Raw genomic sequence first — 12,926 nt, forward strand, 5'->3', positions numbered from 1 at the left:
ACATTGGCTATGCATTGTTGAGGTCTTATATGTTTAAGTAGGGTCAAGGACCTCGAATAAAACTTTTTGGCTAGCCTCAGTGGTAGCAAAACAAATCGAATTTGTGATTCTGTTTTTGATTGGACCCTTCCCCTAGCAAGGATGCCCGGGCTTAATTCGAAGAGTGCATCCAAACCCCTTCTGGCATTTGTTAAGTCTCACATCAGTTGTATGGTTGGGGTCTTAGGTGTTTAAGTAGGGATAAGGACCTTGAGTAAAATCTTCTTGTTAGCCTTTTTGGGTAAAGATCCTGGTCATAATGATCCCCACCCTAAGGGGTGCAAATTCTGGTATGTTGATCATTTAGATTTGATCCCATATTCTTTTTGCCTCTTTTAGATATTGGAGATGCTTGGCTCAATTTAGTCATTAGCTTTTTGTGACAATGGGTATCTGTTGGTCACATATGTTGAGATGTACGAGTCGTTTAGGTTTGAGCTAATAGTTTTTGCCACATGGAGATTTTGAGGTGCTTCACTTAACTAACTCATCATCTGCTACTAGCTTCAAATTCATCCGAAGGACACTTCTATCTTATGACATCAGTTGAGCGGTGTCGTCATTCTCACTGTGCCAACTTCTAGATAGCTTCATAGAGTCTCTCAATTTCAATGTGCAGTTCAGCTGTGTCCATTGGTGTCAACTTTTTTTATGACCACTGTTATGCCCAACATGCTGTACAATCTCCAGAAGGTCACCGCTCTCATGTTGGGTGGTTGATACATATTTTGAGTTATGAAGCCAAGACATCTTCATCCTTGCAACTAAACTATCTATGCTTCAATAGCAATTAACAATTTTGTTTCTGTTAGATGTTCTCCACCCCGAGTTATAGTCACTCAAGGCTACTTGCTTTATCAAGAACCTTGTCTCTTTTCAAAATTGTGATATCTAAGATGGTCACTGAGAAGACCTATGTCTGTAGCCTACCATTGCATCTTACTCTTATATTTTGATGCTGTTTCTTGCCCCTCTTTGATCCCCATTTTACTCAGTGGTGTATAATCAAGTTATAGCTCTTAACTCTTGTGAATTGGTTTTCTTGTGATGCATAGGCTAGAGTATAGGCACAAATATGAGTTGGGGCTCTTTTATTTATAGATTATATACACTTTCCTTATGGTTCATCAAGTTAGTTTTTTTTCCTTTTTTGTGTGGATATTAGCATAGGCTATTTGGAGTTTCTTTCTCTTTGAATAATATTTGTTGTGATTCATCAAACTAAATAGGTTGCCAGTTGACACTTCCTTTTCATCTAATTGAACGGTCTTTTGCAAATATGATCTTACTATGTCTAATATAAAGGTGCTACCCTGATGCCGAGGTTCTGTAATCCAACAAATGTTGGAGGCCTTGTAGCAGGCTGTCTGCTAGGAAGATGGGCTGCTAACAAGTTCAGGCAGATGGATTAGCAGCAAACCTTTGGGGTTGTCTTGCACTAGGTTTAGGGATTAAAGCAAAGAAAAGATGAAACTGCAGCAATCTAAAGAGAAGAAAAGGGGAAAAAGAAGATAACAAACAAATAAAAGGAGAGGAGGATAGATCCAGACTCGCTCTAGGAAGGCCTCACAGCTATCTTCAGGTTGCAAGAGGAGAAGAAACTTAATAGAGAAGGGGGTGGCCGAATTAAATAGGGTTTGTTTGATTTTTCATGACCAAATACCCCTCTACAAATTCATATTGCAATCAATACACTTAAGAATAGAACAATAATAGAACACAACAGAATAAGAGAACATAACAAGAATATAAAGTGAATATTGAAAATAAATACATCAATGACTGAACCAACTAATTAATGAGTCACCATCTAATTAATGACTCAATCTACTAACAAAGATACATTCTGAAATCTTAATTCATCTAGTAAATCTCTTGCTCCGTGCCTTGTCATCCACAAACTCTGGGAAATCCAGGGTTATGTTTGATGATAAGTTCAGAACTTGCAATAGTCTTCACCCTTTCATTTGTTGTTTCCTGGTAGTTCATTTCTGTTGCCCAAGGTGACAACCCAGGGGGGGGTGAATTGGGTTTTCTAAATTTTTGGCGCCTTTAAATCTTTCTTGTTAAGTGCAGTGGATGCTATCTTAAACTACTTGAATGAATTAAACTAGAGCAATGATAAAAGATAAAGCAAGAAGCACAAGATCAAGCACAACACAAACACAACGATATATAGTGGTTCGGTGCACCCCAAGGCACCTACGTCCACTTCCCAAGCTTTTCCTTGGGAATTCACTATAATCCCTTGTATTACAGTTGGATTGTCTTCCGGGCTCACAATCCAAAACCTATACAATTGGTTTTACGGGTTCACCAATAAACCTAAATGTTGGTTTTACGGGCTCACCAACAACTTACGTTGGTTTTACGGGCTCACCAATAACCTACGTTGGTTTTACGGGCTCACCAACAACCTATATGTTGGTTTTGCGGGCTCACCAACAACCTAACCGTTGGTTTTACGGGCTCACCAACAACCTACATTGTTGATTTTACGGGCTTACCAACAAACCTTACAACAAGAATAGAAAACAAATGAACAAAGCTCCTAAATGAGCAAATATGACAATTATGCACTAAAAGAAGAGATAAGAAAATAGTTATCGCTTTGATGAAGCTCTTCTCTTCTTTGCCAAGGTTGCTTCACTCCTCAAGGGTTGGTAGAGCTCTTGATGTCCCTTTGAATCTGCTCAACCACCTTCTTTTGGCTTTTGGAATGAGGCACTTGGATGAAGCTTTCTTTTCTAGGGTTTCCACTTGAATGCTCTTCTCGATTGGCCAAGAATACCTTCCTCTAATGAATAGTCCCTCTTAAATACTTCTCCAACCTTCAAATAGACCTTCCTAGCCGTTGGATTGAAGAAACTAGCCATTTATAGCCGTTGGGGACTTAAAAAATAATTCTGCACAATTAGCCGTTATGCTGTCAGTCGTGCTCGGGTCGACCCCAACTTTCCTCGGATCGACCCCACCTTCACTGGGGACCTGGGGTCGACCCCAACTCTTCTGGGGTCGGCTCAACAGTGCTGGGGTCGACCCCAATACTTCTAGGGTCGGCCCTGACAGAAAATCCAGAGAGTATGTTTTTTTTTTCATTCCAGCTACGGCGCTCTCGGGTCGACCCCGCTACAGTGTTTTCAGGGAATAATTCTTCTTCATTGTCTTGTTGGGGTTGGCTCTTGATTTCTTGGGGTCGGCTCCAACTTTCCTGGGGTCGACCCAACCTTGTGCCACTGATCCAAAATGTGCCATTCTTGTGCCATTTTGCTCCAAATGTTTTAGGGTCGACTCCATTTCTTCTGGGGTCGACTCCAACTGTGTGCCAAATATTTCAAGGGTGTGCCACATGGTGCCAAGGCATGCCAAATGTATCGGAGTCGACTCTTAGCTTTCAGGAGTCGACTCGAGGACTGTTCTCTTGACTTTTTCTTGGAATTGCTCCTCCAACTTGAATGCTTTGAACTTGTAACTTGTCCCGATGAAGTGGAGCATTCTTCCAACCTTTATGAGAACTTTGAAGCCCTCCTTGTATTCTTCCAACTTGCTATGCTCCTAGCAAAACAAATTGTCTTTCTTCTTGCAACACAAACATTAGTAATTATACTTCAAGGTTTTGTGATCATCAAAATCAATCTTTGGGTCATCAATTTCTATGACATTCTCATCTACATCGTCTTCATATTCTTTAGGTTTTTGAAGTTCTTAGTGGGGTGACACCTTACACTAATTTAACAATTGTTCCTTCATGCACTGTCAGATGATTTTTCCTGGTTTGCGGTGTCTTTTAATGGGATTGTTGCTAACCCTGACGAAGTGTGTTATCATTGAAAAGTGGCCCAAAGCTCAAAACATTCATAAAGTCCTAAATTTTGTGGTGCGGCTTTCATTTTTAGGAGGTTAGTTAGGACATTCAATTCAGTTATGGCTTGTATCATGATTTGCTTGTATAAATGGGAGTTTAAACGGCCCAAAATTGCAACCCAGGTGTTTTAGCAAATTAAAGAGAGGATGACATTGTCTCCAATGCTGCTGTCCCTGATTTTTATATATTCTTTGAGGTAATGTGCAATGCCTCAGGTGTAGGGATAGGTGGTGTATTGAGTTAAGAGGGTCATCCTGCCACATTCTTTAGTGGAAAATAAAATGAGGTCCAACAAGAGTACCCTACCTTTGACAACAAATTTTATGTGGTTGTTCATGCCTGAGTTATAGGCATCATTACCTTTTATCTAGGGAATTTATCCTCTGTTCTTACCATCAAGCTTCGAGATATTTAAGTTTACAAAAGAAATTAGGGCCCAAGCACATTAAATGGGCTGATTGCATTCAAGAGTACGCATTTATTCTTAAACATTGTTCTAGTATTAAGAATAAGCAACTAATGCACTATGTGGAAAGGTGGCCATTTTGCATTTGGCATGTTTTTACATGGTTGGTTTGTTCACATTGAAAACAAGTACAATGTGTGGGCATTTTATGACATCCACACATTTTTTTGGATGATGCACATGGTACGAGTGTATATTTTGTTATTCACGATGGTTAGTTGTCTGATAGTAGTCATTTTTGTGCATAATTACTTCATCTTTTAGGATTTTGTGGGTTGGAAGTTGCATATTAGGAGTGCCGCTGGTCACTTTGGACATGAAAAGATGATTGCATGGTTAACGATGGAGTTTTGACCTAGCCTCAAGACTCAAGAGGGATTGACATGTATTGTTTTACAGTGTTGCACGTGTTAGATTAGAAAGGGTGGTTGACAAATTAAGGGGCTTATTGCTTTTGCCACAACTCCCAAGGCAAGATCTTGCCATAGATTTCATTTTTAGGTTTGCCTAAGCCAGTTAGGGCCCATTCTTCAGTTCTTGTTTGGGTGGATAGTTTTCAAATATGGCACAGTTTTTCCCTACAACAAAATAGCCAATGCACTGCATTTACTCCAATTTTTCTTCAGGAAATAGTTAGGTTGCATGGTCTTCCTCAAATAATTGTTAGTGATAGAGACTTTAGGTTTATGAGTTATTTTTGGATAACCTAATGGAAAAACGTTGAATAATAAATCACATGTTTCCTCTACTTATCATCCACAAATGTAAGAGTCATTAATAGGAGTGGGGTGATCTTCTTAGGTGCTTGTTAGGTGATCATAAGTCTACCTGGGATTAGTTTTTGCTTGTTGAAGTTTGCATACAGTTCTCTCAATCACTCCACTAGCCATTATTGTTTTTAAGGTTGTCAAGGGCCATAAATCTTGGAAACCCATAGATATTCACTTATTAACTGAATCAAGACCTAACGGACTAGTTTCATTATCTGTTAGGCATTTGTATGATTTGCATGCTGAGAAGATGTGGTATTATTTTAAGCAATGAAAAATTACAACTCTACTGCAGACCTCTATTGCAGGTTTCATTGGTTTCTAGAGCAAGAAATGATGATGGTACATATCCATTCAAAGAAATTTCCCTCGACTCAGACCCAAACCTGGATGCTTTATGGCTTGGTCAATGGTCTGGTGACTCCGGTCTTTAAAATATTGCTATCTAATATGTGCCCCTCCTCCCGCCCTAAATTCTCCTCTCTGTTTTTTTCTTGTTTTTCTTTTTCATGGTTTGGCAAAAACATAGGTTTGGCTTCTCATTTCTGAGTTTTTTCTTCTTTGGCAACACTGAAGACTGGTGCAGGACCTTCCCTATGTCTGGGTTCCTTTTTCTGTCTCTCTTTAATTTGCTCCGCATCTTCTTCTTTTCTGATAAGCAGTTGTTGCTTCTCTTTCCCTGGTTTTAAACCCTAATCCTATCCAGAAAATACCCCCAAACCCTGTATCTGTTTCACCCACCTGGAACGAGGTAGCAACCAGCTACCTACCTGGCATCCAGCCTGCTACCAGGCCCGAAGCACGTATCGAACTGATCTTTGTTACAGAATAGAGACTGGCACACCAGATTCCAGGCCCACGAATATCTTCCAGCGGGGTTGATTCTCTCCTCTTTTGTGCTTGAACCTTCCTGGTATCTTTGTTTATTTACAGTTTCAGACCGCCACCTTCTTTCCTCCGAATCTGTTCCAAAACCCTTCTTTCCTATCCTTTGAATCACCACCAAAGGGTTCTTGATGCACTTCAAGATCACTGATCATGGAGAATCAGGATGCTTCTTTGCTGATTGGTATTAAACATTCTTCACTTTGCCTGGAGGAACCTTTGGGGATGAAACAAATTCCATTGATGCAGTGATCTTCTGAGCCATGATCCTGTGTTGAGCTCCTAGCTGTAGATTGCTTCTTTTGTTGATGGAATAATTGCATCTAATATCAGTCTTGCACATTGCAGGCATTACAATAAGTCATCTTGCATTAGATTAGATCGCATGTTTGGTTGTTTTTATATTAACCTGTTAGACAATAATCTTTTTGGAATTTAGGTTTGTTTTCTTGATTACTTTAGTTTCACATTTTATTAATTTCATTATTAGCTTGTTCATTGCATCTTTAGGAACGCATATAAAGTCTTCCCTTGGGTTGTCTTATGTCACATGTGGATACTTGTTACAACAAACTTACACCTCCATTTTGACCAGTTGTTTTTATTTGTTCAGTACAGTCGGCACTTATTCCCATTGAAGGTTTTATTTGAAGCTTTTTATAATATTTCCCAAATTCCGCTTGATTTGGTCAACTATCATGCAGTCTCATCAGAAGCCTAGAACTTGCTTCCACCACTTCTTCCATCTCACCAGAGAATTGAGACTCCACCATTACTTAATGAGTTGGTGATGCTAATGATTGAGATTTTATCACTATTTCTACATTTTTGCTTTGTGACTGTCAATTTGGAAAAACAAGAAAGAAAATGGACACCCACTTCTTAGTTCTTACTACTGTATCAAGGCTATGTATAGTACGGTGGTCTACTGTGGGGCCAACTTGTGAAGTTGGTAAGTCATTGGTGGTGGTACTGGCGCTCAATGACCCGGGTTCAAATCCAGTTGTGGGGGATAACCCCCTCCCTTCTCTTAAAAAAAAGTTGCTGGTCTATTTTATTGCAGAAATTGGTTGATCTCAATGACATCTCTTTCTCAAACATCACATTCACTAATTTTGTATTGTTTTTATTTCAATAACTAGACTTATATTCGATTAGTAGGATTTTGGTATTTCACTAGCATAAGAAATACATTGAGGTAGCAGCTATCTAGCAATTAATACATTGGTATTTCAATGACTTCTCTACCCGAGATGGAACACCTCAAGGATATCTTAACAAGGTTCATGACTGTTTGCACTTTCAATATCAATTACGGAACTCTTGAGGTTATATTGATGTACGATGTTTACTTTTTACATTGTGTTGAAATTTTTAGAGAATCATTCCTCAATCTGTATGACATTTCCTGGTCAAGCTACACGCGATGTCAATAAACTTATATATATATATATATATGATTACAATATTCTCATTAGCATCATGTTATGTTGATTTGGTCTCATGAAATCATTATCTTTCAGCCTAGTTATTTAGGGAACCTTACTAGTATTTTCAGAAGGCTGGACTAGTATATCTCCTACCCATAATATTTCTTTATCATGGACGTGTTGATGCTAGTGTACTTTTTTCATGTTTCAGAAAGCTGAATTGAGGTGTCTTCTACCTAGAAATTTGCTTGATCATGGTTTTTTTGCTGGATCCCCTCTCCGAAATGAAGATAATGGAGAAGGCCCTACAAGTCGGCTTTGCAATTATAGCTGGAGTGGTCAGCGCAAGGTTCCTTCTTATTTAAATAAGCTTGTTTTTCCTCAGGAGTTCGTAGCAGCTTTACGGACCATTGCCATGAAAGAACATGAGCTTAGCCTGGTTGCTTCATTATTAGAAGAGGTAATGTCGTATGTCTTACCTTGTGTGTTTACTTAGACATGTTTGTCCTAGTAGCCACTATTTGTTATTGCACAATTATCTTCCTAATTAAGAGATCTAGGTGACTGGTGTATGGCTTTTAACTGAAGCAGTTGTTAGAAAAAGTATAATACTAAAGAATGTTTGTTAATTAACGTGAGATTCATATTTTGAAAGAAGACCTAGGTGTGGCAATGGGTTGGGTCTAATCTGATGCCGAAAGAGGTTAGGAGAATATGTACCCAAACCAACCCTACCCAACATCATGTCGAGACCCTTCAACCCATTCCCTTGCGAAGCTCAACCCTTGACTAACACAACCTAGCCTATCTAACCCTATTCTTACAACTCCTAGTGACTCATTCCCAAAATACACTATACAATTGGTATTTGTTATCTTGTAGCAGAATCATGGAAATGAATTGTCTCTGGTATGAGGAATAAATTTTATTCCCTATTCCCTATCACTTAGGGTCAAAACTTATAATTATTTGGATAAATAGATACAAAATCCAAAAGATTCGCAATGGATAACTTCGACAACTCGATATTTGATTTTAATTTCCATCCCGTGTGCTGACACACTCACTCACAGGATTCAAAAGTTTTTGGTCAAAAGTCCTGCGGATTTCCACCAAAGTCAGCATTAGTTTTCACTAGATTTCCATATGTCTATGGTTAAATAATTTTAGCATGTTTTCTTTCATGATTGAGTCAGATAATTCTGATTCTAGTATGAATAATTTGATGTCTCCCTTTCTCCAATTTGTTTTGCTATATCTCCTTTTTGCGCACCACCTATTCCTTTTTCTGGGCTACTGAAAGATGCAACTGGTTTGTCTCCTTGTGATCATGCACACAGAGAAGGAATGCTCTGAGCTTGGGATATTGTACCTCGGAGCCATTGTAGGCTGGCCAACACCTGCATATATTGGAGATGTCAAAGGTTTTAGGGCAGCATTTTCATGCGCCTTGATCCCAGGCCAACATTATTATTCTCTAACACTTTTCTGTATGCCAACTTGGTTGCGCATATATGAGTTCAATTTTTGGTGCTTTCTAACATTTTGCCAATTCCTATTTAGGTCACCTGTGAAAAACTAGGGATGTTCTAACATTCGCACACATCAAATTTGGATCCATTTCATTGACCTTCCACCTCTGTCAACATAACATCAGCCTTCCACCTTTCTTATCTAAGTTTGCAACCAGCAACATCTGTATTGTTTAAAATAACACGATATCTCGTAATTCAATCTGGCTTTCGCTTTTTAGATTCATCCATACAAATACAATTTCCTTCTTATCTGTATAACAACCTTGTTGTTTTCTTCTTGTCATGCTTCCATTTAATTTTTCTTTTACAAAATTTTGCTTGAATTTTTTGGTAAGCCGTTTTTAACCTTTCATTTCAAATATATAGATGATGCTAGGTTTATATATAGAATATGACAGGTCATTCTCATTCAAAAGTTTTTATTACTTTTTGACTTCAGTAGAAGCACTCACCAGGAACAAGTCATTTTATCTGTATATTTGTTTTTCTAACACTCTCCCCTACTTACCTTGATTTTTCAAGCTTGTCGGATCTGGAACAGAAAAACAACCATCTGATGTAGAAGTTCAAGCAGCGGTATGGGAAGCTTGTGGGGATCTTGAAGCCTTAGAGTTACTTGTTGATCTTCTTCGTGTCAAGTAAGAACCCTTAGTCTTTAGATATCCTTATTATATCCTTTTGGTAGCATTCTTGTAAAGAGAGGTCCCACATGGGTAGGATGGATATTGTTGTTGATCTAACACCAATAATATATTTAGTTGTCATGCCAACTAACATACCTCAAGGTACTTCAACTTGATTCTTTAGCTGATAGGACTGAGCACTTTGATTGGATACCTTTAACTAAATTTTGTAGAATGAATGGCCATTCATTGTTCTGATCATATGTTAATGCAATCTAGTTTAGTCCATGAGTTCCTGAACTTATTCGCTTTGAAACTGTGGGCATAAATTGGCCAAGCCAAAGGCCCTTCTTGGACTAGATTTTGTCCTATTTTTGCCTGTCCATTTGGTCTTGCTTTAAAAAGAGAGTTTCAGGGCCTAGTCTTGGCTCATTGCTACTCAACTTGACAATAATTTTGAAATGATCTTCTTTCCTTAAGTCTGCATACTTTGCATTTTGCAAGGATGATGGAACTTGAAGAGGGTTCTGGAACAGAGGCTTCTGACACTGAACTTCTTGAGAGGTTCCATTTTGGAGAAGTTGAAGACCATGAGAGGTATGCTGAGTATATGGTATTGAATGTTTGTGGGGAATATTTTCTGCATATTAAAAATGACTAAAATGTCATACAATTAGAGCCAAAATTTAGTCAATTTTAAATCATCATTAAGTTGACGTTGATCCAAGGATTCAAGTCTCATGGAATGGGAGTGTATTGATGATGTGTCAATATGATATGCACCAGAATGGATGTCATATTGTGGAAGTGTGCCAACTAATACACTTTGTTGCAGCTAGTTTGGCCTATGGTCTATTTTGACATCCAAAATATTTTTTACCTTTTATGTTATATTGTTTTGTGCTATGCTTTCACATAAATGTGGTACTTTTGTCAACTTAAATAACATAGCCATCTTATCCTATGTGTGCTCAAGTTTTTATTGCTAGTTTAATACATAATTTTATGTTAAGTTGCAATTAGAACTATATTGAAAAATTATATGCATGTGATAGCAATTGAAATGTAACTAGGTTATTGGAAATCAATGAACTTATGAATGACACCGCTACCCAAACGAAATAGTCTACTAGTAGCTTTGATTTGACAAATTATAGGTGCTTATTAAATTAGTAATAATTAGTCATGAATAACTATATATTAATTTATTTATTTATCTGAAAAGTCATACAATGAATCATTTGGCCAAGAGGAAAAAGAAGAAAAGAACATTTCAAGATTTTTAAAGGCATCAAATCAGCATTTAGTCACCTAATTAGCATTCAACCTAGAACCCTGAATTTTCTTGATTTTGATTTCAAATTCATGCTATAGGATTTGAATCTGGAGTTCATACACAATCTAATCTTCCTATCACAGCCCCTGCATGATTTCTTCAAATTTCCCATCATGTACTCTTTGGGTTTTTTGGGGAAAAAAAAAAGGGGGGGAAGCTAGAAGCTTGTTTCTATCCCCAAACCCTGCAATCTAAGCTCACCAATGTGCAGCTTCTCATTTTTTACTCCAAATTCCCTCTCCCAGCTGATGCTACCTTCAGATGGTGGAAAAGGAGAGGGAAAAGGAAAAAAACATTATGAGGGGGTCCTGATTGCTATTGGGCAGTATTAGGTGGTATAGCGCAATTTTATACCCAATATGGCTCAATCTATCCCCATCCAGCATGATTCGGGTGGCGTAGGCATACCAGCCCCATGTGAAACATCTGATTTGGACACTATGATACCGGCCACGTGCAGTACAACTAGTTCGGGCCGGTAAACACAAATCTCAAATCCTTGTCCGGTACATCTTTCCAAGCGTTAACCAGAGTTCTAATTCTTCCACCTTCGAACCTTCTTTTCCAAGTTTTTTTTAATCTGATATTAATTCTTGATCAAAATTGAATTATGCGACTTCCACTCGTGCAGTTAGTAATGCTTCGAAGATTATTATGTTTTTATTTTTCTTTTATATTCAAACAACAGCTTCAGATTTTTTTAAGCATTTAGCTTTAATATGTATTTAAGGTTTATTTTTGCTAATCTGCTAGTTTGAATCAGCTTTCCCCTAAATCTTTTGTTGCTTCTATGTATATTTCTAGGACTATCAAAACATGAGTTTTTGGATGTATCTGCTCTTTTAATGCTAGACATGTGGACATCTGTTGTGCCTTCTTGCATGATAGTGGAGATGTATGTCCTAGATTTACGTTGTTAGTATTTCCGTTATGCCTTATATGATACTTTTTTGTTCAATTGCAGCAGAAACAATAAATATAGTGAAGATAAGTTGATGAGCAGAAATCGGTGGTCTAGTATAGTTTACAGAAAAGGGCAGAAACAACTCACTAGCCTATTTTTGAGAGAAGCAGAGCATGCTCTGGAGTTGTGCGCAAGCGAACAGTCATAAACAATGCTTTAGACTGGGATGCAGCATTGCGCAATTATCAGTCTGCACAATTTGTAAGTGGACCTCTCTCTCTCTCTCTCTCTCTCTCTCGGTTCTTTTATCTTCAGAATTTTCACCTTTGGTGGAACTATCTACACTTCAGACAACGCAAACCAAGGATCTTTAGCTCCAATTCATATAAGCATTTTAAGCTAGTGTTTCTTTTCAATTTCATGAGATGATCACTCACTGCACATCCTCCAGCTTTTCATTCTGTGGTTTAAATCATGTTTTTAGTGTTTGCAACTTAGCCTTAAGATTTGTAATCACACAAACACTAAACTCACTTCACGGGTGCTCAACTTTCAGGTCAGCTCCAGGCAGGCTTCGTAGTTAACAGTCACTACCACGCTTCTGGAGATATCTGACTTCAACCGGACCTCAACTCTTTGGAATAGGTAACATGTCAGTTGTGAAGATTCATCAAGGGTATGTGGAACTTCCAATCTCAGATCTTACCGAGTATGTGAGAAGCAGTAGCGCATCCAATCATCTATTGTATTAACAGGCATCTCATAAATGGAGAATTTTTTGAGTCAAAATATCATTAATCTATATTAATTTTTATAATCCTTTGGTATTGGTGTCTGTTTTCTTTTAACATGGCCATGTTAGATATCGATCTATATCAATGTTAGATATCAATCTTTTAACAGTTCTACTTCTTTACAATTTTATGGCCATTTTATCAAGCAATAAATTTCTGTTTGCAAAGTTGGATACAAACCATCATCTATTGGCCACACTATGTAAGAAAAAACGATAGAGAACAAACTGTTCTAGATTCAAGAATATAGCTACACATCAAAACCAAGAGCAAACACAT

At 37.9% G+C, this 12,926-nt stretch overlaps 1 protein-coding gene across 8 annotated transcripts in view; it reads left to right on the forward strand.

Annotated features, from left to right (window-relative positions):
* Positions 1-12,670, forward strand: part of LOC103721376 (SET domain-containing protein) — a 38,533-nt gene extending 25,863 nt beyond the window's left edge. For 4 of the 8 annotated variants that reach the window (XM_008811551.6, XM_039115609.3, XM_088705580.2 and 1 more), the window contains 5 exons: positions 7,667-7,915; positions 9,513-9,628; positions 10,118-10,210; positions 11,914-12,114; positions 12,410-12,670. In XM_008811551.6, coding sequence (XP_008809773.3) covers positions 7,667-7,915; positions 9,513-9,628; positions 10,118-10,210; positions 11,914-12,061 — 606 coding nt within the window. In that variant the 3' untranslated portion in view covers positions 12,062-12,114; positions 12,410-12,670. Of the gene's footprint in view, positions 1-7,666; positions 7,916-8,795; positions 8,880-9,512; positions 9,629-10,117; positions 10,211-11,913; positions 12,115-12,409 lie in introns of those variants that run through there. The other 4 variants (XM_088705581.2, XM_008811552.6, XM_088705582.2 and 1 more) reach the window with 3 other exon arrangements.
* The last annotated feature ends 256 nt before the right edge of the window (positions 12,671-12,926 follow it).

The sequence above is a fragment of the Phoenix dactylifera genome, chromosome 10 (genome assembly GCF_051530095.1).
Source record: "Phoenix dactylifera cultivar Ajwa chromosome 10, Ajwa_hap1_PhDact_Kaust_v1.1, whole genome shotgun sequence".
Classification (NCBI taxonomy): domain Eukaryota; kingdom Viridiplantae; phylum Streptophyta; class Magnoliopsida; order Arecales; family Arecaceae; genus Phoenix; species Phoenix dactylifera.